Source organism: Babylonia areolata, chromosome 8, assembly GCF_041734735.1.
Source record: "Babylonia areolata isolate BAREFJ2019XMU chromosome 8, ASM4173473v1, whole genome shotgun sequence".
NCBI lineage: Eukaryota > Metazoa > Mollusca > Gastropoda > Neogastropoda > Buccinidae > Babylonia > Babylonia areolata.
In genome coordinates this window covers 17,297,557-17,324,742 of record NC_134883.1, presented here as the reverse complement: position 1 = coordinate 17,324,742, position 27,186 = coordinate 17,297,557, and the positions used below count along the sequence as shown (strand labels likewise).

Genomic DNA, 27,186 nt, shown 5'->3' with positions numbered 1-27,186 from the left:
GTGTGTGTTTTCTTAATTTTAATTTTGTTTGTCTTGGTATGTGTTCACAAGTTTCTGTTTGTATGTCTGTGTATGTATGTAAGTGCTGATGTCCACGACTGCATGGACAGTATGTCTGTGTGTGTGTGTGTGTGTGTGTGTGTGTGTGTGTGTGTGTGTGTGACTTGTGAATGAGAGAAAGATTTGCTGGAAATAATATTTCTTTTCTACTCATTCTTTGTGTTGCCTGCTCTGTCTGCCACCAAGTCTATCTGATTTTGTTTCCAGTTCCAATATCGTTTCCCCTGTGAGCAGTGCACACACAGCATTACACTGCAGTCAGCTCCATTAGGGTGATCACTCAGTGCACCAGTTAACAGCTGCAACTTTTACATTGTCTGCGCCATGCCTGAGGTCATGTATCTCAATGGTCAGCAGCAAAGTATGGCCTCTTGTAGTTCTTTTATTGTCTCTTGTAGCTGTCTCATGGTGACCTGACAGTCCTAGTTTGCTATGATGGGCACAGCAGGTGGGTAGCTAAAGATGGAGTATGGCTGTCTGTATGGCAGGATAAAAATGTTTAAGCTTGTAAACTCACTTACATATGAATGAAAGTGGAAGTTGCAGCCCGTGAATTCAGGAGTTCTCTGTGTAGAACAAGAAGTGGCTGTATTCATTGAGAAGGCACCAGCAGGACAGACAGGTGAAGGGTGTCACCACGTCAGTATTTTGCATGTTGATGATTGATTGATTGATGTGGATACTTATATAGCGCCTATCCTCGGTCAGAGACCTAGCTCTAAGCGCTTTACATACACGGGGACATTTGCACCACAGGCTGCCTACCTGGGTAGAGCTGACTGACGGCTGCCACTGGCCGGGAGCTCATCATTCGTTTCCTGTGTCATTCAATCAGATTTCAGACGCAAACACATACACACTCAGACAGACATGTAACATTTTACGTGTATGACCGGTTTTTTTTTTGTTTTTTTTATTTACCCCGCCATGTAGGCAGCCATACTCCGTTTTCGGGGATGTGCATGCTGGGTATATTCTTGTTTCCGTAACCCACCGAACGCTGACATGGATTACAGGATCTTTAACGTGCGTATTTGATCTGCGTGCGCATACACACGAAGGGAGTTCAGGCACTAGCAGGTCTGCACATATGCTGACCTGGGAGATCGGATAAATCTCCACCCTTTACCCACCAGGTGCACCGAGATTCGAACCCAGGACCCTCAGATTGAAAGTCCAGCGCTTTAACCATTCGGCTATGCACCCGATGATGAGACCAAAGGGACAGTCAGCAGGTTCCGGTCGCTTTGAGAGTCAACACATGTTGGAAGGGCACAGTTATCTGTGAAAAATAAGTTTCATACAGGCTTCAGGCACCTGTATTTTGCATTAAGATGCCTCACACTGAGGAAACAGTCATTATTCCGGCATCTGTCAGAAACAAAGCTGTGAACAACATGGTGACCTGGAGGCTGAACAACATGGTGACCAGGAGGCTGAACAACATGGTGACAGGACTCACGCTTGATTGACGTCTTTCAGTGACGGGGAGAGGGTGTGGTACATAATCCACTCTCTGTCATTCTGCCCATCGTGTCCTCAAGGAGGATCTACAGGTGTGTGTGGGCACGTGCGCGTGTGTGCTTGACTGAAACCTGACAGAATGACACAGGATACGAATGATGAACGCCTTTGTAAAGTGATCAGAGCTTGGTCTCTGACCAAGGATAGGTGCTAACCAAGTACCCATATCGATGGATAAATCAATCTAATGTAGATGATGATAAACTTCAGTGGACAGCCAGTCTTGGAGCAGATAACCTACAAGCCTTTTCAACAGACAGTATCAAAGGCCTTGAGCTCACTTTGGCAATTATTTTTTTATCAGTTTAAGTGGTGCCCTGTGTATACTGAATCAGAACATACACTACTGAACACCACCGGAGAGACTCAGCACCAGTGCAGGGTCTTCTCTGGGTTGTGGCCTCCTGCCGACCTAACATCGATAGTTCCCTGTGGACTGCCGGCCAAAGAGCAGTGAATTGGAACTTACTTATCGTTGGTCAAAGCACATCCCGCAGGAAAGGGGGGGGGGAGAAAAAAGAAAACTCCCACCGTTCACTTTTCTTCAAGTGTCTCCCCTTCATACTTAGCATTGACACTGGCAACCCGATATGGGCTTTTGTCTTCACATCAACCCTCCTAGTTGTTACACTCATTCTCTCTGCTTCTGTAAAATCTCATATATCACCGTCTCCTGTTTTCTCTCTCCGTCAAACACACATTACATCAACTGAACACATGAGAAAAAAAAAAAAAAAAAAGAACACCGAACACAGAACCCACACCAAAAAAAACAAAAACAAAACAAAACAAGAAACTATCTAATAAACTGTTATTTCATTGGTTGATATTGTCAGATTTCTGTCTGATGATTGGTGCAAAATCCTGGACGCTTACTCTTGAGCACGTGCACACGTGAAAGTTTTCCAAAGTTTTGGCCGGGAATGAAACGTGTGACTACTGCAATACCTGCTGTCGTCTGCCATAGTCGTGGAGTGATTTTTCTGTTTTGTAATGCAAGACATTGTGGCGAACAGAACACATGTATGGCTGTAAAAGACAAGCGAGGCTGCAGAAAAATGTGCTGCATTTACGTCATTCTTCTGGAAAATACCTGTCTGCACCCCGTGTGAGTAAATGTCAAACAACATCGACTCCCTGTGCATGCTCAAGGTATGAAGCAAGTGTAAATATTGCAACTTGAGTGTTTTCTTTCTTTCCCACCAATATCTATCGTCTAAAATGTTCTTTCATATTTTATAATTGGCATAGAAGGCGTCGACGGCAACCAGTCAGCTAGTGTATTTCAGATAAATCTGAGATAATTTTAAAACATTATCGCATGACCTCCCGGCGTTTTCATTACTCACACACCGCAGAAACTGCATGAACAGTGGTGGACGGAAGAAAGGAAATCCTTGCTGAGAGCGTCATACAATGGAGAGGCGGGGAAGAGGGGCGGAGAAGGGGTGTCTTCGCATACTGGTCAGGAAGACCACCCACGTTGTTAGTTATGGGCCCTAGAAAAACTCGGTGATAAACTCATTGTCACAAAGACGTACAATTTCAACGAATACACGAATACACAACCTTTATTGTCTGTATTTTAGTACAGAGATTTTCCTTTTGGCAGCACCAAGTGTTCAACATAAAAAGAAAACAACAAACAAATAAAATGAATGAAAAAAATAAACATCTTCCTGTTGAAAAGCGATAGCGAGAGGTTGGGGTGTGAGGTTGGGGTGTGGGGTGTGAGGGTGGGGTGTGAGGTTGGGGTGTGGGGTGTGAGCGGTAAATGAATCATAGTAAACGATTCAGGAGTTGGGTGTACCGAATATCAGGCTGCGTACTGAAATAAGAAGGCGGCGTTAGGAGGAGGGGAGGGGGATATCAGTGACAGAAACCACGTAGCGATATATCTTCACTCTTCAATCTTCTAGTAATGTCGTCTTGTTTAAACCTTCGAGTGACTTTGCTGTGCACAGCGGGTTAAAGAGAGAGATAAAGAGAGAGTAAGGGGTAGACTATCTCACAGACCTTTATTTCACAGTATCTATGCAGGGCCTCTCCGGCTGGTGAAGCGCTCCCCGAGAATCATCCCGATCTGCACAGCTCTAGCCCGTCATTTACCGTTACTTTGATCAGTGGTCTCTACCCAGAGGTTTCAGGTTGGAGCACTTAGCTCCTCTTTGAAAGATAACAAGGAGGGAGCCTCAGCAACTGACGCTGGCAGGGAATTCCATGCTGGAATAGTTCTTGAGTTTGTATGTGTTTGTTTTTGTTGCAACTTGTCTGAACTTGAGGTTGTGGTTGCTCCTTGTGCGGGTGGTGCCAGGGAGAAAGTACTGTTCTGATTGGATGTCAACCAATCCATTAGACCAATCAATTTACGATTCTGTAGAACATGGATAGCTAACACTTTCCTTAGCGATTCAAGCGATTCCCGCTTTAATTCATTGAGCACTGCTGAGACGCTACTGGTGGTGCTGCACAGTTTCCGCTCGAGCTGTAAATTCAAATGGGCTGCATCCACATTTCTTCCCACCCTTCTCTCCTCTGTGTGACTGGCGGAGTGAACGGCCATTCCTTGTTGTGACCATTACTCATTCCGTCCTGTGAGGAACAATTATTGTGGATATTGCCTTTCAATCTGTCCTTCAGCCATCTTTTTCCTGTCCCCAACCTTCAGCAAAAAAATGAAATTGGCTGCCTTTCGAGGAGGGGCAGGGCTTCCGTGATGCACGTGTTCTGTTAAAATGTTTGTGATTGTGTAAAGTGGATAGGCGATATTGTCTTTTGATTCTTTTTTTTTTTAATTCATAGTCGCGCACGTGCGTGTTTTTGGTATTATCATATAAATCGATATTCATTCTGTTCAAAACCACAAGGAGGGGAAACTCCAGAAATGTCAAATTCAATTTTCCACTGTGTCCCTATAGACCTATCTTGATGTGCCATAGAAAAAAAATCTGAGTCATCATGTAAGACAACTGTCTTCTTTCCTGCAAAGATTATGGTCAGTCAAAGAAAAAAAAACCCATCGAGAATGTTCTACAAATGTCAAACTAACATACAAACCACATTTACAAAACACCCACAAAGGAAGTGAATGTTTAAGGACATACGGCAGTGTATTATCATCTATGTTCGCCTCTCAGAAAGTCAATAAATGTCGGATTTTTGTTCTCATGCATTTCGTCACTCGGAAAAAAGGTAGACCACGATTGTCACAAATATGATCGCGCGCACGTGTATGTGTGTGTGTGTGCGCGCGCGCGCGTGTGTGTGTGAAGGGGAAAAAATAACGAGGTGGTGATAGTGGTGCAAATAGCTGTAGGTGCGGGCGTTGATATGGGTGGGTGGGCACACTTTTCACTTTTCTCTGTGAAAGACTTCCCGTGCACCCCTCTCCCTCGCCAAACACAACCCTCGGTCATTTTCGGGAATTCATATGAATGTGTGATAACCAAGTTGACTACCACATCATTCAAAAAAAAAAAAAATAAAAAAAATAAACCAACCAACCAACAACAACAACAACAAAAAGAAAAAAAAGAGCAAATCCAGTCGAAAAAACAACATGGAATGCAATACTCGCAGACTGTACGGTTGTCAGCAATATCCACAAGTTTTCCCCTCAATACAGAAAGAAAAGTAGCAATATCCACAAGTTTTCCCCTCAATACAGAATGAGAAGTAGCAAAATACACAAGTTTTCCCCTCAATACAGAATGAGAAGTAGCAAAATCCACGTTTTCCCTTCAATACAGAATGAGAAGTTGCAATATCCACAAGTTTTCCCCTCAATACAGAAAGAGAAGTAGCAAAATCCACGTTTTCCCCTCAATACAGAATGAAAAGTTGCCATATCCACAAGTTTTCCCCTCAATACAGAATGAGAAGTTGCAATATCCACAAGTTTTCCCCTCAATACAGAATGAAAAGTTGCCATATCCACAAGTTTTCCCCTCAATACAGAATGAGAAGTTGCAATATCCACAAGTTTTCCCCTCAATACAGAATGAGAAGTTGCAATATCCACAAGTTTTCCCCTCAATACAGAATGAGAAGTAGCAATATCCACAAGTTTTCTCCTCAATACAGAATGAGAAGTAGCAAAATCCATGTTTTCCCCTCAATACAGAATGAGAAGTTGCAATATCCACAAGTTTTCCCCTCAATACAGAATGAGAAGTAGCAAAATCCACAAGTTTTCCCCTCAATACAGAATGAGAAGTTGCAATATCCACAAGTTTCCCCCTCAATACAGAATGAGAAGTAGCAATATCCACAAGTTTTCTCCTCAATACAGAATGAGAAGTAGCAAAATCCATGTTTTCCCCTCAATACAGAATGAGAAGTAGCAATATCCACAAGTTTTCCCCTTAATACAGAATGAGAAGTTGCAATATCCACAAGTTTTCCCCTCAATACAGAATGAGAAGTAGCAAAATCCACAAGTTTTCCCCCTCAATACAGAAAGAAAAGTAGCAATATCCACAAGTTTTCCCCTCAATACAGAATGAGAAGTAGCAAAATCCACAAGTTTTCCCCTCAATACAGAATGAAAAGTAGCAATACAGAATGAGAAGTTGCAATATCCACAAGTTCTCCCCTCAATACAGAATGAGAAGTAGCAATACAGAATGAGAAGTTGCAATATCCACAAGTTCTCCCCTCAATACAGAATGAGAAGTAGCAATATCCACAAGTTTTCCCCTCAATACAGAATGAAGAGTAGCAATATCCACAAGTTTCCCCCTCAATACAGAATGAGAAGTAGCAATACAGAATGAGAAGTTGCAATATCCACAAGTTCTCCCCTCAATACAGAATGAGAAGTAGCAATATCCACAAGTTTTCCCCCTCAATACAGAATGAAGAGTAGCAATATCCACAAGTTTTCCCCTCAATACAGAATGAGAAGTGTTCACAACAAGGCGTGGACTTCAGTCCTCCAGTCACACAGAGTGGAGGGGAAGAAATTAATGTGGATGTAGCCGCTTGTCTGAACTACTGCCGCCTGTTATTTGCCTGGGGAAAAAACACGATCACATATTAGATCTTTGTTTTCATTTATATATCACTTCCCTCGTGCTTATGATTATGCATATGCAAGGCATTTGCTCATATCAGTGAGAATGTGCTCATATCACCAGGCTCATATCATCATGGAAAACCGAGTTATAAGTTTATCACTGACCTAAAATCACCACGTAATGTTAAAGATCAATGGCAACGTAAAGTCCTGCGTCCTCCTAAATTCAAGGACCTATTTTACCGGCAATTTTTATGCATAGATAAAACTATATTACCATGATGTAACCAATTTTCAGTGGGTTTTTTTTTGTTGTTGTTGTTGTTTTGTTTTTTGTTTGTTTTTTGTTGTTGTTTTTTTCTTCTGTTTGTGCGTTATTTTACTCAATTCTGGTGCGGATTCAGTCACTAAATTAACGCGCTGCCATCTTGCTCTTTCCGTTTTTGGTGCCGCAAACCACCAAAATGTACACAAAACACCATGGCGGCTTGAGACGACGGGTGTCGTTTCGGATTCTTATAATGGGTCATTTCGCGTTGCATTGTGCCTCGCGCCGTATTGTGCCTCGCGTCGTGTCGTATTGTGCCTCGCGTCGTGTTGTGCCTCGCGTCGTAATGTGCCTCGCGTCGTGTTGTGCCTCGCGTCGTGTTGTGCCTGTTTCTTCATTCGAAGGGTTGAGTACACGCATCATGTCATTTCTCACATGCCTCCATTGCAAAACACGCGATCTAGTTCTATGATTGAAGATGTAGCAATATGCACATTTCTTCCCCTGTCCTCTGTCCGTGCAGTTTCGTCTCGAAGACAGAAACAGTTGTAAATCTGTTTAAATACACTCTACATTTCTTCCCCTCTCGAATGCTTTAAAGAAGGCCAGTAAAAGAGTGGAGGGGAAGAAATTAGGGGTATATATTACAATGGTATAAACCGATTCACAGCTCTTTCCGTCTGCAGTCGGCTGGACAATGGTTAGAAATGAATAGACCAAGACTCTATACCACCGTGCTCGATTATTGAAGACAGTAATTTGATTAGGTACTGGCATCCAGCTTCGTTTTTCTATAAAAGGTATGTCTCTGTGCGGTCAGCAGGACATTTAACATTTATCCAGAAGACAGCGACAGAAGCCCTTTTCATCTGACGGCAATACAGTAACCCCATTTCAAAAAGCAAAGATCGTCTGCGGTTATTACCAAAGGAACACAGACTGTTAAAAAAAAATATATATATATAAGAACAACAGAAAAGCAGTCACAATTAGTTGAACCAGACAGTTTACGGCCATTGGAATAACATTTAGCTATACTATATCAAGTGTTTTTTTTCCTAAGTTCGCCCTGCAAATTAACACAGAAAACTAACAAGCTCAGACATCATGGAGTACGACAGAAGTCGTACTTGTAAGCTCTGTAGGTCTGTGCCCATACCTTGACTGTCTGCAATGCTGATGTCACCTTTTACAATTCTGTCGGAAACAGGATGCATATTGTAATTCAGTTCCGTCCATACACGACCATATGACAAACTGCAAACTTCTGAGAAAAATCCGTACCATTTTTTGAAGCAACCACTCAGCTTGTCTTTCTTGATCTTGCGTCGCACTGACACTGCACTTCACTACTAATTTGTTCTCTGTTTCTTCTTCCTTCTTTCGTGGGCTGCAACTCCCACGTTCACTCGTATGTATACGAGTGGGCTTCTACGTGTATGACCGTTTTTACCCCGCCATGTAGACAACCATACTCCGTTTTCAGGGGTGTGCATGCTGGGTATGTTTTTGTTTCCATAACCCACCGAACGCTGACATGGATTACAGGATCTTTAACGTACGTATTTGATCTTCTGCTTGCGTACACACACGAAGGGGGTTCAGGCACTGGCAGGTCTGCACATATGTTGACCTGGGTGATCGGAAAAATCTCCACCCTTTACCCACCAGGCACAGTCACCGAGATTCGAACCCGGGACCCTCAGATTGAAAGTCCAACGCTTTAACGACTCGGCGCCGTCTTCTGATTTGATATAACGACTTCAGATTACCTCGAAAAGTGCTGCCAGAGTCATTTTCAAAAAGTCAAAAAAAAGATCATGTTAGCCCTCTCTTGTGTCAACTTCATTGGTTGCCCATCCAGTACAGAATTCAGTACAAAATGAGTGGTCGTCTGACGGGCGCAATAGCCGAGTGGTTAAAGCGTTGGACCGTCATTCTGAGGGTCCCGGGTTCGAATCACGGTGACGGCGCCTGGTGGGTAAAGGGTGGAGATTTTTACGATCTCCCAGGTCAACATATGTGCAGACCTGCTAGTGCCTGAACCCCCTTCGTGTGTATATGCAAGCAGAACATCAAATACGCACGTTAAAGATCCTGTAATCCATGTCAGCGTTCGGTGGGGTATGGAAACAAGAACATACCCAGCATGCACACCCCCGAAAACGGAGTATGGCTGCATACATGGCGGGGTAAAAACGATAATACACGTAAAAGCCCACTCGTGTGCATACGAGTGAACGCAGAAGAAGAAGAAGAGTGGTCGTCTGGATGCTGGTCACTCATTCGGATGAGACGATAAACCGAGGTCCCGGACTTGTGCACCATGCACTTAACACGAAGAAAAAAGAACCCACGGAAAAAAAGGTTTGTCACTGGCAAAATAATGCAATAAAAATTTTGTTTGTTTGTTTTTTGTTGTTATTTTTGTGTGTGTGTGTGTTTGTTTTTTTAATAGGAAAACACTATTGCAGACAGAAAAAAAGGTGACGCTGTACTGTGGCTACGCGCTTTCCCCAGGGATTATAGCCCAAATTTCACACAACATATTTAATGAGAAAAAAAAAACCCCAAAAAAACCCCACCAAACAAACACGTAACAATACAATAGCCATGATCATTATAAATTCACCTTCCGCTGTCCACCTTCAGCAGACGACAGGTCCACAAAGGCTGACAATACAAGCCCGTTTCACATCTACCACGCTGAACGAGGATGTGTTTTATTTGTGCTGAGAACAATCATTCGATTTCTGGGGCTCGCTTCCCCCCTCTCCCCTCCCGGAAATCTGGGATAGTTGAGGGTAAATTCGACTGACTTGTGACACGTGCCGCCATCGCCGTAAACCATCAGAGTTGTGTGTGTGTGAGAGAGAGCGTGTGTGTGTGTGTGTGTGTGGTGCAACTATGTCCACATTAATTTTTGTTCCCCTCCACTACTCTGTGTGACCGGCAGAGCAATATGAACGTCCACGTCCTGTGAACACTGCTCATTCCGTCTTGAGGAGAAACATTATGGATATTGTGCCAGTGTGGCGATGATCGATGAGAGAAATGACCTTGTTTGTATGTGTGTGGCTGTTCATGTGTGTGTGTGACTGTGACTCTGAGTGATTGGGTTGTACTATCTCTCTCTCTCTGTGTGTGGTTGCGCGCGCGCGTGTGTGTATGGCTGGGTGGTCTGTGTTTTGGAAGGCAGGCACTGGAAAAAATGGGCTGGGTGGGAAAGACTCAGCCAAAGGAGCGGAGACGGGTGTTGGCCTGGACCGAAAGAAGTGTGATGAGGGAAAGAATGGGTGGTGGTGGTGGGGGAGGGGGTTATCATGTAAGTGCCATTTTATGGCGACATTTAGTGGGTGGTAAGTTGTGAAAAATCGTGCTGATAGTCGTGACAATGGCTTTTCAGTCACCAGTGAGCGTGATAGTCGTGACAATGGCTTTTCAGACACCAGTCAGCCTGATAGTCGTGACAATGGCTTTTCAGACACCAGTGAGCGTGATAGTTGTGACAATGGTTTTTCAGTCACCAGTTCAGTCTCCAGGCATGCCGAGGGCGAACCTCTCATCCTGTAACGGACCCCTGGAGTTTCCTGTTGAGGGACAAAAAGGGCACTGGAATAACTGCATTCATTGACAGTGTGGGTTTGTACCGAGAGCTGTGGGCCATCCCGAAATGGACAGCCCTAAAGCGGTGGGAAGTCAGTGGTAAAGGAAGCTGTGTGACGTGAACACCTTGGTCCTCAATGTTCGGTCTGTACACACACACCAACAAACAGGAACTGTAGTGTCTATGGTCTGTGTCCGGCCGGCAACTTGAACAGGGAAACCATAATTGGTCAGCTCTGTATTGACGGGAATGATTATTGTCTGCTTGAGTGCTGCTGACGGGTACAGTTCTTCGCCCTGACATTGTCCCATCACTGTCGGCTGGGCCGAAAGCGGTATAGTTTGATTTGCTGCACCCCCTCCCCCCTCGGTTGTCTTGACAACCATGGGCTTAATTTAGACTGAGACTTGTTCACGTTCTTGTTGTTGTTGCAGACTTTTTCTCATTAGCAAGATGGTGGGAGGGGGGTTTTAAAGTTAACGCCGTGTCCTCAACGAAAAGCACAGTTTGGTTGGCAAAGACTGCGGAAAATGGGGGAACAGAGCATCTGGCTCTGGTATTTCAGTACGGCTGTTCTCAGAGAAGATGGCGACAGTTTGTTGATTAATGATAAAGTCTTCTTTAGTTTCACTCTCTCTCTCTCTCTCTCTCTCTCTCTCTCTCTCTCTCTCTCTCTGTGATGTGTGTGTGTGTGTGTGTGTGTTTGTCAGTCGCATACACACGCACTCACGTTCACTCGTAGGCTATGTACGTACACAGACAAGCGCTCACATCGTAATACACACTTGAGTGCGAAACGCAATGAACGCATCCCGCAGACACACAATCGCACATCACATCACACCCGCGCGCGTGCACACACACACACACGCGCGCGCGCGCGCAAGCACCACTCGTGAAGCATACGCGTGGACACTCCCACATACGCCCGCGCGCAGAGAGAGCGATCGAACTGTAGAGGGAGGGGACGGGAGAGGACAGCGGTCTCAAAGGGCACGCAGCCATTTTGGACACGTTGACCAAATGTCAGGACCATAAAAAGCAATGCCGCCACCACATCCGGCCACCTCGGATCTATATTCCTGTTTGTGGGTGTCTGTTAATTGGCTTCACTCTGTGTGTGTGTGTGTGTGTGTGCGCGCGCGCGCGCGTGCGTGGCTGTGTTGCAAATCACAGTTTTCTCATATAGTTTGGAATACTGTTTTATGCAAGACCAACTAAAATGCGGGTTATATAATGAGTTCGCAAGTAAAGAAAAAGTGTCGCCGTTTCGAATGTATATACCGGCATGAAAAAATGGCACTTTTTAAATTATCTTAAAACGAAATGAAATCAACACCAGGGTATTTTCAAGTACCAAAGACGGTGTTACTATTATACACCATTAGTAAAACATAGTCTGGTTTGAGGTTAGAATTCCATGTATGTGTAGCGGATTTTTTTTTCTTTTCAATTTTGATTTGGATCAGTGTATAAGAATATAAGTGAGCTGCAGTTTTAATCGTTTTTACTTGGATTAGTATACAAGAATATAAGTGGGCAGCATTTTTTAATCGTTAGTTCTTGGGCACAAGGGAGATAAATCAACAGGAAGACACTTATTTCCGAAAGTTCTGTTGACGTGTCGGAGGAAGTGGGCGGGGATGAAAGCACAACGGGAGTGTTTCACCGAGATTACAGTGGTATTTTGGACGGTGGGGCGGAGATTAGGGGAAGGGAGCAAAATCAAATTAAACAAAATGAGTTTCTGAATCATAGATCGACAGCACATCAGGTTTCACTGGACTGGCTTGTAAAGGACCTGCTGCCGTTTTGAATATCAACACACACAAAACCAGGCTGACTGAATTATATACTTTGAACATTTGTTCTTTTTTCGTGTGTGTGTGTGTTTGTGTGTGTGAACCTTGAATGCGATGCTCGGTTCCCGCGATCTCCTCCGCTTTAGGACCTCTTGTAATTGTCCCGAGTGAGAGGAGGTGTTTTGCCGGAATTGAGCTGGCCCTTTTTGAATGCTTATGCTGCTGTTGATCGGCACAGAAATAGAGAACCTTCCATGTAGTATACTATCCCTGTGTCTGTACACACACACACACACACACACACACACACACACACACACACACACATATATATATATATATATATATACACACTTATCTATCTATCCATCTATCTATCTATATCGATAAACAGATAGCTATAACACACACAATGACACGGGAGCGCCTGCGCGTGACCGAAAAAATGCCTTGCCTAAAAATAGACTTGCATTGTCTTGAGGTTCCATGGAAATAAAGAAGAGCTGGGTCGTTTGTCTGGTGTGAGTGCCTTCTGGGTTGCCAGGGATAGAAACATAGTATTTCTCACTCCTTCCACTGTCCCTTGAGTGGCGATCTGGGTGTTGGGCTTTCGGACGATATGATTAACCCACCCAAAATCTGTGAGAAAAATCGTCTTTGGTATGCACATACATGTGGCCTTTCCCCCAGACAAGAACACTTTTTGTATGGAATAACCCACCGTGGCAATCAAGTAACAGTTTAGAGGACCGAAAAGTATAAGGCAGTTCGAAACTTGAAAGCAGACTGGAAAACACTTGATAGTTCAGAACACGGAGCGCAGCACAGAGAAAGCTGAGGCAGTGTAGGACATCACGGCGCTGAAGAAGACATGACAAGACAAGGAGGAACATGACAGTACAGCACAGGACAAGGGTAAAGCAGGACTGCGTAGCTAAGGGCAAAACTAGAGACAACAGGACTGCGTAATACAGGGCAGAACTAGAGACAGACAGTGGCAAAACTAGAGACAACAGGACTGCGTAATACAGGGCAGAACTAGAGACAACAGAACAGCGTAGTATAGGGCAGAACTAGAGACAACAGAACAGCGTAGTATATGGCAGAACAACAGACCACAAGACAGCGTGGCATAGGGCAGAACAAGAGACAACAGAACAGCGTAGTATAGGGCAGAACAACAGACCACAAGACAGCGTGGCATAGGGCAGAACAAGAGACAACAGAACAGCGTAGTATAGGGCAGAACAACAGACCACAAGACAGCGTGGCATAGGGCAGAGCAAGAGACAACAGAACAGCGTAGCATAGGGCAGAGCAAGAGACAACAGAACAGCGTAGCATAGGGCAGAGCAAGAGACAACAGAACAGCGTAGTATATGGCAGAACTAGAAACAACAGGACTGCTTAGTATAGGGCAGAGCAAAGAGACAACAGGACAGCGTAGTGTGGGGCAGAGCAAAGAGGCAACAGAACAGCGTAGCATAGGGCAGAGCAAGAGACAACAGAACAGCGTAGTATATGGCAGAACTAGAAACAACAGGACTGCTTAGTATAGGGCAGAGCAAAGAGACAACAGGACAGCGTAGTGTGGGGTAGAACAAGAGACAACGGAACAGCGTAGCATAGGGCAGAACAACAGACCACAAGACAGCGTGGCATTGGGCAGAGCAAGAGACAGGACAGTAAGTAGAGTACATCAAGGACAAGGCAGGACAGGATGGCACAGCAAGAACAAAAAGGATGGGGCATTTAAGGAATTTTCCTTCAGCATTTCATTGGGTTTGTTCAGCGGCAGTATACCTATTCCTAAGACGAGAAGCTACATTGTAAGTAAGGTTGGTTTTGCTGCAAATTACCTATTTTCAAAGACGAGAAACTACATTGCAAGTAAGGTTGGTTTTGCTGCAAATTACCTATTTTCAAAGACGAGAAACTACATTGTAAGTAAGGTTGGTTTTGCTGCAAATTACCTATTTTCAAAGACGAGAAACTACATTGCAAGTAAGGTTGGTTTTGCTGCAAATTACCTATTTTCAAAAGACGAGAGAGTTACATTGCAAGTAAGGTTGGTTTTGCTGCAAATTACCTATTTTCAAATACGAGAAACTACATTGCAAGTAAGGTTGGTTTTGCTGCAAATTACCTATTTTCAAAGACGAGAAGCTACATTGCAAGTAAGTTTGGTTTTGCTGCAAATTACCCATTTTCAAAGACGACAAAAAACTACATTGTAAGTAAGGTTGGTTTTGCTGCAAATTACCTATTTTCAAAGACGAGAAACTACATTGCAAGTAAGTTGGTTTTGCTGCAAATTACCTATTTTCAAAGACGAGAAACTACATTGCAAGTAAGGTTGGTTTTGCTGCAGATTACCTATTTTCAAAGACGAGAAACTACATTGTAAGTAAGGTTGGTTTTGCTGCAAATTACCTATTTTCAAAGACGAGAAACTACATTGCAAGTAAGGTTGGTTTTGCTGCAAATTACCTATTTTCAAAGACGAGAAACTACATTGCAAGTAAGGTTGGTTTTGCTGCAAATTACCTATTTTCAAAGACGAGAAACTACATTGCAAGGCGGAAAGGCGGGACTACTACGACACAGCACAGCGCATGCAGCGCAGCATTAAGGGATCACGTGGTCTTGCGCGTGCTTTTCGAGAAGTAGACATGGGTTTAACACAAATTTTGTATCTTGTAAAGAAAAAAATGCACGTAATTCCAGTTCGTTTACAGCCGATAAACACGTATGCCTAATTATGATCGTAGGTTATGGGTTCAGCAATCTGCATATTGAAAATCGAAAAAATGATCGTTGTCTTGGTTACTGATTATCTTCGTTTTCGTCATTCTCTCTCTCTCTCTCTCTCTCTCTCTCTCTCTCTCTCTCTCTCTCTCTCTCTCTCTCTCTCTCTCTCTCACACACACACACACACACACACACACAAACATATATATCTATAACGTCAGTAATTAGGGACGTGTATGGCGTATCACGTCATAGGAAGGGACAGACTGAAATAATAAGGCCATAATTTATCTTTTTCTGGAGCCAATAGACAAAGACGAAGCCAGTTAGTGTTAAATCGTTTTTGTAACGAACCCAGCGCCAGTGGTGACGGAAAAGTGTGGGGGTGGCACGGTGTGGGAGGACAGAGAGCAGTGATGTGGTTGAGGGTGGGGGTGGGAAAGGTAAGGTGGTGATGAGTGGCGGCCACATGATCAACGTACGCATGCGCGCGAGTCCAATCCGGGGGAACCTTTGTGTTATGTTCAGTATCACTATGGACAAATTCAAATCCGTGTCCAGTGGAAACGAAGAGAATACTCAAAAGGCGGCGTTGTGTATAGTAACTGCATTGTTGTTTGCTATGTCCCCGGGGTGTTGCAGTCGTTGTCCTATCCTGTTTTAGGCCCTGCTGTTAATTCGATCCACTTGCAATCTTTCAGTGGCACTCCCAAGCTGCCAGTCTCCGCCCCGCCCCGCCCCATATAGTCAGAGTCAGTCTCGCTACCAACAATCCAAAAGTTTGTGGCATTGTTCTGCTGCGTTAAGGTAACCCACCAAAGGAGACCCAGCATTGCTGTGGAGTCACCTCAATGTTCAGTGGTGTCTGTTCCAGTTCATCATACGGAGGGCACCACATACTAAGCTTTTTACTGTGGACAGTATATAGTAGCGTCGTTTGGGAGCCAAGCTCTTTTCAGTATGTTCTTTACAGTGTTGGCCACCACTCTTTTCTAATAAAATTTATTTAAAATTTAATTTTTGCCATGTTTGTTTACTTGTTTTAACTGATTTCTTTTGTGAGTGGCTTTGTTGCTGACATGTTTTCACCCCAATGTGGATGGCCTTCAGAGTTGTCTGAGCTATAAACATGAATTGTCTGCCCTTGCATGTGTTAAGATCATAGACATATCAAACATATGTCTCAGTGGTTATGATTGGTTGGAAGAGATAAGTCCCGTGTCACACGATAGGGTTTTCCGCCGCGCGGAAACATGTTCCGGAGTGACGAATCGGGTCATGATCATCGCTCGTGGCTGGGATGTATTTTTGTCACACGATGAAATGCCCTCTGCATGGCCGACTTTCGCACAAAATTAAACCTCAGTGGGGTCCATATGCCATCTTATTTAATTCATATATATATTTATTCCTTTTTTTGTTTGTTTGTTTTGTTTGTTGGTCATACCTCGTGATCCAGAGCCTGCCATAGTAATGAGGATGATCAAAAACTGATTTCTCCATGTTTCGGATTTGAATCGGGCTGTTGTTCTTGTCTGACATGCACAGTTGTTGTCAGGTACATGGCAAAGGCTCGCGTGACACGAACTCGCGCAAAACGTGTCGAAACAAGCGTTCAGAAAATGGCGGAACACGTCTAAAACTGAAAATATGTACACAAACTCGAACTGCTTTTCGGACAAATTATGTCAGACAGACAGCACAGAAAATACCGTTTGTACAGAAAGCAAACGAGTAAGCAAATACATAAGGGATGGAGAAAGGTTTTCTTTTACTTTCAGCTAAAAAAACAAACAAAAAACAATGTTGTTTTTAAGTCAGTTGAATAACGTTTTACTTTTGTTGTTCTCTTGCTGACCTTTTGTTGCAGACGATAACAGTTAATATCAGTCTTTTAAAGTAAATCAGGAACAGATTTTCTCTCCAGACAATATACCGTCATCCAAAAAAAACTTTGAAAAAATAGTTGCACATACTCAAACAACAGAAGAAAGACTAAAAAAAAATAGCATACAAACGTCTGAAATAAGTATGACATTCGAATATTGGATCATGCACTTGGGATGGGAAAAAGCACTTTTTCTAGCAGTTACCAGTATACTTCAAACCACCATCCCAACCCCACTCACCCTCCCCTCTCGCAGTCCCACGCTTTCTCGCACATTCATTACTTCTCGCAATTTACGAGAAAGTGTGGGATTGCGATAAAGCCCCTTCGCTTTCTTGCAATGTGTGAGAAATCGCTGGAGGCCCCCCTTATTTTTATTCAAAACACTTCCTAAGTCATCGAGGTTTTTTTTTTTTCTTCTTTTTTTTTTTTCTTCTTTTTTTTTCATGACACAAATCTCACGGGGAGACGAGAAGAGAGAGGCAAGGGGACGACAACGACGACGATCATGATAATGATGATAATGTTAGCGACGACCTTGACGGTTCTGACACAGGGTCGTTATACGATTTTGTTGTTGTTGTTTTTTTGTTGTGTGTGTGTGTGTGTGTGTGCGCGCGCGCGTGCTTCTTTTGTTTGTTTTCTTTTCCTGCTTTGGACTCTTTTAAAAATCTGTTTTCGTGCTTAGAGGCATTCTCTCTAAAATCGAAACGCTAGTTTCAATAAGGCGCATGTGAATGGATGCTTGAACACGAATGAAACGAAGGAACTTTCAGATAAATATGACAGAAACGGCTGTATCACAACAATATTGATATCAAAATTTAATTTCATCTCGTTTTCACACTCCCTAAGCGAGGGCGGAGCATTGCGAAACAACTTTTTGTGTCCAATGTTTTATGTGAGAAAGTTCACTTCATTTCGACAGTTATTCCCGACAACAAACGGGAAAGATTTGGGTCAATTATTTGCACATGTTTTTTTTTCTGTATGCGTCACACACATCGTCATGATTTTGCTTGCTATATGTTGGATTCGAGGTTGGTGCGTTGCAATGATTTATCATATGACACGCAATAAATGCGTCATTGTCAGTGTCATTCCCGTTGTCGTTGTCATCATGATAGTCGTCAGTCGTCCGCTTCTCTCTCTGTGTTTCTCCCTCTCTCTCTTTCTCTCTCCCGTTTCCCTCACATTTGACTCCAAGATTTGAGTTATGAGTTCAGGTCAGTTCAGTTATTCAAGGAGGCGTCACTGCGTTCGGACAAATCAATAATATGCTACACTTCTGCCAAGCAAATGCCTGATCAGCAGTGTAACCCATGGCCTTGTTGTGAACGACAAGAAACCAACCGGAAAGCGGTGGCGGGAAAGCGTGTGTGATTGCCAGAAAGCTTGGGTTAATACCCTCAACCATCAAAACCCCCCACACCCCACTACCCCCGAGAAAAAAAAAAGAAACAAAGACCCCCCCCCACACACACACACACACCACACGCAGACACACACACACACAACACACACAAACACACGCACGGTAAGTATTTGTATCCAGAAATAAAGTATTTTGTCAAGATAAATATTCGACCCGTTTCTCACAGACAGCCCTTAGAAATTGTGGTCAAATTGTGATTTTGCTGACATGGCGTTCAGCCAACAGGGAGGTACTAACATAGGTATACACCCCATCAGCATCAATGATGATAATCAGAAACAAACAAACAAAATTATAAAAATCGTAGGACGAAGAATGAGTCAACAAATATACCGATTGAAAAGTAACGGCACCGTAAGGTCACGTGGGGTATCAAATTTCACGTGCGTCAGAGGTGGAGGGTTCACAGTGTTGTGCAGATGTGACAACAGTACCGACACAGTGTCGGCTGCACGTGTGAGGCAGAAGGAAAGTTAAGCTCTTTCCCTTCCTGTCGACTGTGTACCCGGTTATTGCCATGTGCACGTATTCATTCACACACCTGCTTACACTCTGTCTGACAATCACTGTTGTGTACAGACGCTGCAGTGAAGAACCAACACATGCGCGCGAATACGAACACCTGTAAAAGTGCGTGCGTGAGAGAGAATCGGCTCATGTATATTCATATAATAGTTTATAATGTTTGTTTCCTGAATTTCGAAAATTGCTTTACAGCCAGTGTTTCACTGTATCTTCTCCATAAAAAAAAAATATGATGTGGCCGCCGCGTTCATAAAATATAGGTTTGGAAACTTCCAACTGGTGTGTATCTTTGTCTCTTGTCTCTTTACGTTCTATCAGTCGCTCTGTGGTTGATTCCTTCCACAGTCTTTCGTTTCCGCGCTGGGTTTTACGCATTCGGCTACTGTTCCTTTACTCATTCAATAAATTGATATATGTGTTTTTCAGTGGTAATGTCGTTCGACTGTTTCTCTCTCTCTCTCCCTCTCTCTCCCTCTCTCCGAGTCCATCTCTCTCTCTCTCTCTCACACACACACACACACACACACACACACACACACGCATGTACGCATCGTGCGCGTGCGCGCACACAAACACACACCACACGCACGCTGGCGCGCGCGCGCGCACACACACACACACACACACACACACACACACACTCGTGCGTGCGCGAATGCACGCATGCATGCAGAAACTCAAACTTGCCAACACAATGGTTGGTTTAGATTACATAACTTTTATTCAGAAAAAGAATAAAAAGTAGTGCAGATTCAAGCAGTAAGAAAAGACACACCATGTGAGACGAGTCAGATGGGTAAATAAGACGAGTTCTCAGGCAGTATCGAATCATGTCATTCAGTATCAGTTAAATTTCAGAAGACCTAAAACGGTCACACCCATGGTTAAGGTAAAATCTAATATCAGTCCAAAAATTATAACCATGCCAGCCACAAACACCAGTCGTGATTAATTATGACTGATTCAAAGTGCTGGGATTTTCAGATTTTCCTTGGGAAAGTCCAGTTTGTCGGAGCCGTAATTTTACTGGTGGTGAACTAGCGTAGCTGAAGCCGTAAAAAGCCGTGTGGCAATTATTTGGAAGTTGTCCAGTGACAATTTAGAATTTTCCGCAAGTCCAAGGAAGTAGGACTGGGAGGAAGGCGTTCCCTGAGCAATGCAGAGTTGGTGGGAAGTCAATAGACGTTTTTCTTTCCTGTATCGTGTACACCAGAGTTGGTGGGAAGTCAATAGACGTTTTACTTTCCTGTATTGTGTACACCAGAGTTGGTGGGAAGTCAATAGACGTTTTTCTTTCCTGTATTGTGTACACCAGAGTTGGTGGGAAGTCAAGAGACGTTTTACTTTCCTGTATTGTGTACACCAGAGTTGGTGGGAAGTCAATAGACGTTTTACTTTCCTGTATCGTGTACACCAGAGTTGGTGGGAAGTCAATAGACGTTTTTCTTTCCTGTATTGTGTACACCAGAGTTGGCGGGAAGTCAGTAGACCTTTTTCGTTCCTGTATCGTGTACACCAGAATACCGTAGGTCTGTAAAGAATGGGATAAGATGTGTTTGTGTAATTCATATTCTCGGCTTCCTATGCATCATGGAAAGGGGCAGAGATGCGTCTGAACAGACTAATGAATTTAGGAGGGCCTTTTCCCCCTCCATAATATTTGTTAGAAACGACAGACATGGAGCTGGTGAGGTAGACATTTTCAATCGCGATGTGTGGAAGTAATTTTTCTAGATGTTTTTAACAAGGACAGCTTCCAGCTCTAATCTTCTCATTGTGAACTTGACATGTCACAGGGAAAACTCCTAACTGAAAGTTCGCCATCGGAAAATTCTTGCTGAACTTTCACGGGGAAATATGATTTTCCTGGCAATATGAATTTCAGTCACGAGATTCACCACGGAACCACAATGGCAGCTGAAAACAAATCGGCACCAATCGATATCATATGTCCCCACTCCATAAGCTATTTTCCTAAGAAATTTGCCAAACATTAACTTCGATAATTCATGCTTTTTTTCTTTGGAATACTGGAGAATAAGTTTGATAGCTGCAAGAACAATTGAACAAGCAAAATAAACTTGAACTGTACTTGTAAAATGTTGAACGATGTAAAAAAAATTTAAAAGTCATAAAAACAGAACTTTTATACTTAAACACTTTATCTTGGATGGGGCTGCGTGTGGGTGGGCGTGATTATATGTACGTTTGTGTATGCGTCCGCTTGTATGGTATAGCATGTTATGTGTTTTGGCCAAAATTTGTTTTATGTGGCACTTACGTGCTTGTACTTTGATATCCATTATTTGTAAAGACATGTTTTTGTTCTTCCTTTTATGCTTGTGATTGAGAACTTGGATGCTTCTCTCTCTCTCTCTCTCTCTCTCTGTATATATATATATATATATATATATATATATATATATATATGTTTGTGTTACCTTTTATTAAAAACGCCAAAACTCCCTTTCTGGACAGAGTGATCCCCATTCTTCTTCATATTCTACCTCCTTTTCATTCTTCTTCTCGTTATCCTCGTCCCCCTCCTCCACATTATCATTATTATGGTTATCATTATTATTTACGTTTATTCCAACACATTACTGCTGGAGAATTACTTCCATTGCATGCATTTAAAAGGAAATTATGATGTTTTTGATAATTACAGTTTGTTTTGGACAGTCAGTTCGTAGTATTGAAAAAATAACCACTCCCAAGCCCCCACCCCTCACCTACCTACACGAAAAAAAAATCAAAAAAACCCGACAAAATGTTTTCGAAATGTTTTATTGTGCCACCCAAAATATAGCATTTAAACAATGTGAAGCAGTTGAAATACTTGGCACTAGGTGTTTACGTGAATTGGTGAAGGGAGATAAAATTATGACAACACACTGAAACTTGTACAGGCGTCACCGTTCTCACAATTAGTGGCAGTCTTGTAAATGACGAATGCCAAGCATGCCCCCTCATCATAGTCCATAGTCCACCACCCTCCCACCCTAGACCCGTTCCGGGTGACGGGAGCTCTCCACGGAGCAGCCACAGGTGTGTTGTGGGGTGAAGTTTTCAAGGAAAAACACTGACCGACCGCCTGGAAACTCGCCTTGAAGACAACGATGACCTGACAACAGACCTGCTCCGCTGACACGGGACTTTGTTCCTCCTGCACGGAGCATCACGCACGGGGCTACAACGTCTGTTGGAAACTGTCACAGGAGTGCCTGATTCCACTGACCCGCCCTGCCGCTTGGAAACACTTCTCGGGGACCAGGCGGGTGCCTGTGTTGTGCCCCGGGTGTCGGGAACTCTCTTCCCGAAGAACGGGATGACCTGCAGCTCCAGCTGGCGGCGGGGGGAGGGCGGGCGGCGCATGAAGCGGACGGGGGGACACACGCTGTATACCTGCCCCAGGTGTGCCAGCTCCTGGCAGATGTGGTTGAGCTTGGACCAGGTGAGCGCCGTGATGATGCTGTAGCGGAGGAAGGAGCGGTGGTGCGACACGTGCATGGTGTTGGACAGCAGCCCCACCACCTTCAGCCCCCCGTGGTTCGGATCCTGGATGAACACCGCCGCTCCGGAGTTGCCCACTGCGGCGTCACACCTGAAAGCCAGGAAACCCAAATCAATTGATGGAAAAAGGGGAGAAAAAAACCAACAACAAAATGCCAAACACATTTATTGGCCTGTTTTCGTCCTACCCTCGTAAAGAAAATCATTAGAATAGTGTACGGAAGACAAGAGGACAAGAAAACAAAAGGAGGGGAAAAGATAAGTTTATCGTCATAATACTCACCGCATGGCAAAAACAACAATAGGAAGAGAGGCTCAGAAAAGAACGAACGAACGTTTCTGTTTGTCGATGGAAAAAGAAATAAGCACGTCTGGCCCGTTTTCATCAGAAAGGAGAAACTTTAGGGGAGCGAGGTTCACTGACATGGTCATCTGGTGGCCATAGCGCCCGCCCTGAGAGCAAGAGGTATTAAGGACCAGTCTCACAAGGGTCCAGATAGTTTGTTTTCCCTCTCCACTAAACTCTGGGTGGTAGTTTGTGTGATGGTCTTCCGGATGCGACTGTACACGCGCGCAGCGTGCATCATGTGCACGGAAAAGAACCCACAGCAAATAAAATGCTGTTTGTAGCAACAAGCACGCATCTTGCGCACGAAAAAGAACCCACAGCAAATAAAATGCTGTTTGTAGCAACATCTTACTGAAAAAAAATCCACATTGTAAGGAAAACCACTTTACATGCAGACGGTCAGAAAGAATACGGGTGGTGCTGTTCCGTTGCACGCGCTGTGCCCGAGGAAGGCATCAGTATTTCACACAGGAAACACGTTGACAGTACAACACAATGAAAGTAGTGATAAACAGGAAAAATTGGACTTTCACGTGGAATACCACTCTTTACGAAAATTCGTGGGGTTGTCACTGCATGACTCGGACCAGATTAAAAAGAAAAACAAATCAAAAAAGAGGAGAATGTATGGGCACGTGTAACAGTGGAGAAGGTTACTGGTAAAAAGAACAGTGTAAACTTTGTGTGGATGAGATACAGAGAAATAGATGCATAACAGAGGCAGGGTAGAAAGGTGGTAAAAGGTAACGGGGCGCGCGGGAAGAAATGTGAGAATCCCGGACATACCTCAAACATAAAACAGAGAGGAGGAAAGGAATGATGGAGAAGAGTACCACTTACATATTAAAAAAAAAATCTTGAATATCATTTGAAAAAATAAGTAACGCTCCTTTTTTTTACTCCCCCACCCCACTTTTACCTTCGCCCTTTTTATTCTCTCCTTGCCCCCCCCCCCCCCCCCCCCCAGAAATCAACGAGCTTCGTGTGGGTTTAACCAATCGTGACCATGCCGCATCGCGCATGACAACAGCAGAGTCGGTAAAGGATACACGCTGCTTTGAACTTTTGTTGTTGTTGTTTTTCCTCTCCCCTCCCCCACCCCCTTCTTGCACCCAATATCACCATAGAAGTTAGTGCTCGTCGTTGAAAGCATGGCCGCCGCAATAATTATGGCTGTAATGTGATGTTTTGCTGTGGAACTCGGACAGAAATAACAGAAACCATATCCACGAACCGCTCCCCACGAAGCCTTCCGTGTTCACATCAGCTGTGGACGTAGGTCCGTTATGAATGTTGATAGCTTTGAGGGGGAGACAGGGGGGAGGGGGGGGGGAGGACTGTCAGACACTGCTTGTCAAACGAAGCCGTATATGATATCTTTGTTTTTTAACTCTCGCATCGCGCGTTGTGTGTGTGTGTGTGTGTGTGTGTGCGTGTGTGTGTGTGTGTGTGTGTGTGTGTGTTGTGTGTGTGTGTGTGTGTTCGTGCGTGCGTTTGTGCTTACGTGTGTTTACATGCATTGTGGTGTGTGTGTGTATGCGCGCGCGCGCGCGCGAGTGCTCGTCTTAATTCTGGGCGTGCCTGCTGGCATGCGTACACAGGCAGTCTCCTTAACCACCGGGTTCGATTTTCAATCGGCTGATGTAAACAGTCAGTGATTTATTGTCTTTTTACTCGCGGGTCGTGTTACTCTGTCACAGTTGATACTGATAATTCAGTTTCAACCTACGGTAACTGTGAACAAAGTCAATATATACATTTTTGTACTTAGTTTTGATTTCGATTTCAAACAAGCTGGTAATCGATTAACTACCGCATGGATACCCAGACACATTTCAGTTATTTACAGAGACTCTGCATTCTGGAAGTTTTCACCACACATTTCCTCTTTTAAAAAAAAAGATACATTGCTAATATTTTTCTAATAGTCTTTGTTTTGTGTTTGTCTATTTACATGTCGTTTGGATTCTTTGTCCTTGATGTGATGATATGATGTGAATACTTATTTATATAGCGCCTATCTTCGGTCGGAGGACACGCTCCAAGCGCTTTACAAACACGGAGTCATGTGCACAACAGGCTGTCTCCCGGGTGGAGCCGACTAACAGTTACCATTGGGCGCTTATCATTCGTTTACTGTATCATTGAATCAGGTTTCAGTCACGCACATATATAAACATACAGACAGGTAACAATTTACGTGTATGACCATTTTGTTTGTTTACTCCGCCATGTAGGCAGCCATACTACGTTTCTGGGGGTGTGCATGCTAGGTATGTTGTTGTTTCCACAACCCACCGAACGCTGACATGGATTACAGGATCTTTAACGTGCGTATTTGATCTTCTGCGTGCGTCTACACACGAAGGGGGTTCAAGCACTAGCAGTTCTGCACATAATTATGTGATCGGCAAAAATCTGTACCCGTTACCCACCAGGCACCGTTACCAAGATTCGAACCCAGGGCCGTCAGATTGAAAGTCCACTCGGCTATTGCGCCCGTCTTTCTTTGCGTTTTCATTTGTTTTCAAAACTGAAATCTTTGATATGTATGGAGTTCACCTCAATGTTAATAAAAACCAACAGAATGTGCAGGAGTTCTGAGCAGGAACGGGAAAAATACAAGATGACATGGTGAGGGGAAAACGGCCAGGTAAACTTGACCCTGACCGACATAACGTCTCGATCCAGCGGGCAGGAATCACTGACCTTTATATGGCTATGTCTAGTCGCCTGGTTTGTAAGCATCAAAGTAAGTAAATATAAATAAATAAATGAATAAATGGATATGAAATAAAATCAATATATAGATGAATGAATGGATTAAATAATCAAATGAATCAATAGATATGAAATAAAACAAATACATACAAAATAAGATAGAAATAAACAACAGACTAAAGAGCAGACAGACAGGCTGGGTGACCTGGTCATGATGAGGTTCCCGTCGCCCAGGGCCATGTGCTGAGAGGCCAGGCAGACGGAGCGCCAGAGCTGCTGGTCGTCCTCGGGGAAGGCGAGGAAGTGGAAGTCCATCTGCAGCACCTCGGGGCGCGGCACGGCCAGGGGCAGGAAGCGCGTGCGGCCCGCCACGGACAGCGTCAGGTGCACCACGGCGTAGTCGTACATGGCCCTCCTCCCGCTCCCTGCGCTCCCGCCCCACGCTCTCCGCTCCTCGCGCAGCCAGCCCGTGGGGATGGTGATCTTCTGGGCGTAGTAGTTCTTGAAGCCCATCGTGTCGGGGATCTCGATCTTCAGCTTCTCCAGGTTGTCCCTGAAGCCGAAGCCGTTGTGGACGCAGTGGGCGGCGGTCAGCACGTGGCGCGGCGTGACCAGGGTGCCCGTGCAGCCCGTGGACAGGCGCGCGATGTTGGAGAAGGGGAACTTCCGCATCTGAGGCAGCAGCACGCGGCGCCGGTCGTCGTGTCCGTGGACAAACACCTGCTGGTTGTAGGCACCCGCCATTCGTTTGCTGAGGGGATCGGGCGTTGGCCCGTGTCGGTGGGAAGGTCCTGGCCTCCGCTTTCTGGGAGCAGCTTGTGCTACGGGTGGTGATGACATCAGTGACGGGGTTGGAGGGTCGGTGTCATCTCCCTGACTTCCCTTCGGACTGTCCCATTGTTTTCTGTCTGCCAGTGGTGGAAGTGAGTCTGACATCGTGTGGTCCTGGCCCTGTGAGGCCTGTCCTGAATGACGCCACAATTCTTTTTTCTTTTCGTCGAAATTGAAGGCGATATGATTCCCACCATTTTCTTTCAAGTCATCAGAATTCCCAAAGTTGTATCTCACACCGTTTTCATTTGCTCCCTTCGTTTCCGATCTGTTTTTCGTTTGGGAATTTCTCGGTTGTAAAAATGGATTATCATTAGAGGATCTTCCCAATGCTGTTCTTCTTTGTTTGTGCTGATCTAGACTCTTCTGCCACATCCACTGGTGTAGAAAACTCCTCAAAGAAGACAGCTCCGTATCCATTTGATTAACAAAGGTCTTTTCATGTCTGCCTGAAAGCACGCTGCTATTTCTGTAGTCGTTTTTCCCGGACGTTATATCGCCTTTCTGCCGATCTTCAACATGATCCAGATAGTTTGCAAAGTCTGCAGAGTTCAACGCTTCCACATCTTTCAAGTGCACTTCGGACAAACCCGACATGAACACGCTGTCAGGATTCTTGGCAGCTTCACCACAGTGAGGGTGGCAATCTGCATCAGTGTTAGTCCTGACCGGAAGCACGTGGTGACGCCTCTCCACCATAGCAGCCAGCTGACTCATCAGCACAGTGCGCGTTGCCTGCAACCTTGACATGCGGGACCGGAAATCAGTGGGGCTGTTTTGTGCATGCGCACTATGCAGGAAGTGCTGAAAGGAGGAGAAGAGGAGAGAGAGGAGCACCAACAGCTGATGACGTATTTGTGCCATGTTTCTGCTCGGTCGGAGGAGAACGGCTACA

At 44.4% G+C, this 27,186-nt stretch overlaps 1 protein-coding gene across 1 annotated transcript; it reads right to left on the bottom strand.

The window, feature by feature from the left end:
- Positions 1 to 10,400: 10,400 nt before the first annotated feature.
- LOC143284981 (uncharacterized) lies at positions 10,401 to 26,396 on the bottom strand. Its single transcript, XM_076592143.1, has 5 exons — positions 25,666 to 26,396; positions 22,094 to 22,481; positions 21,879 to 22,043; positions 20,222 to 20,408; positions 10,401 to 10,459 (listed from the first exon to the last, which is right to left on the bottom strand). Exons 1-5 carry the CDS (start codon positions 26,394 to 26,396, stop codon positions 10,401 to 10,403), a joined length of 1,530 nt encoding a protein of 509 aa, XP_076448258.1.
- Positions 26,397 to 27,186: the final 790 nt, after the last annotated feature.

Excerpts from the sequence above, each read along its gene's own strand:
- LOC143284981 (XM_076592143.1), bottom strand. The coding sequence starts at position 26,396 with ATGTCAGACTCACTTCCACCACTGGCAGACAGAAAACAATGGGACAGT. Across the intron at positions 22,482-25,665 it reads GGGAACCTCATCATGACCAG|GTGTGACGCCGCAGTGGGCA; the intron begins GTCACCCAGCCT and ends CCTGGCTTTCAG. Across the intron at positions 10,460-20,221 it reads GGTGTACACAATACAGGAAA|GAAACTCCAGGGGTCCGTTA; the intron begins GTAAAACGTCTC and ends GTCCCTCAACAG.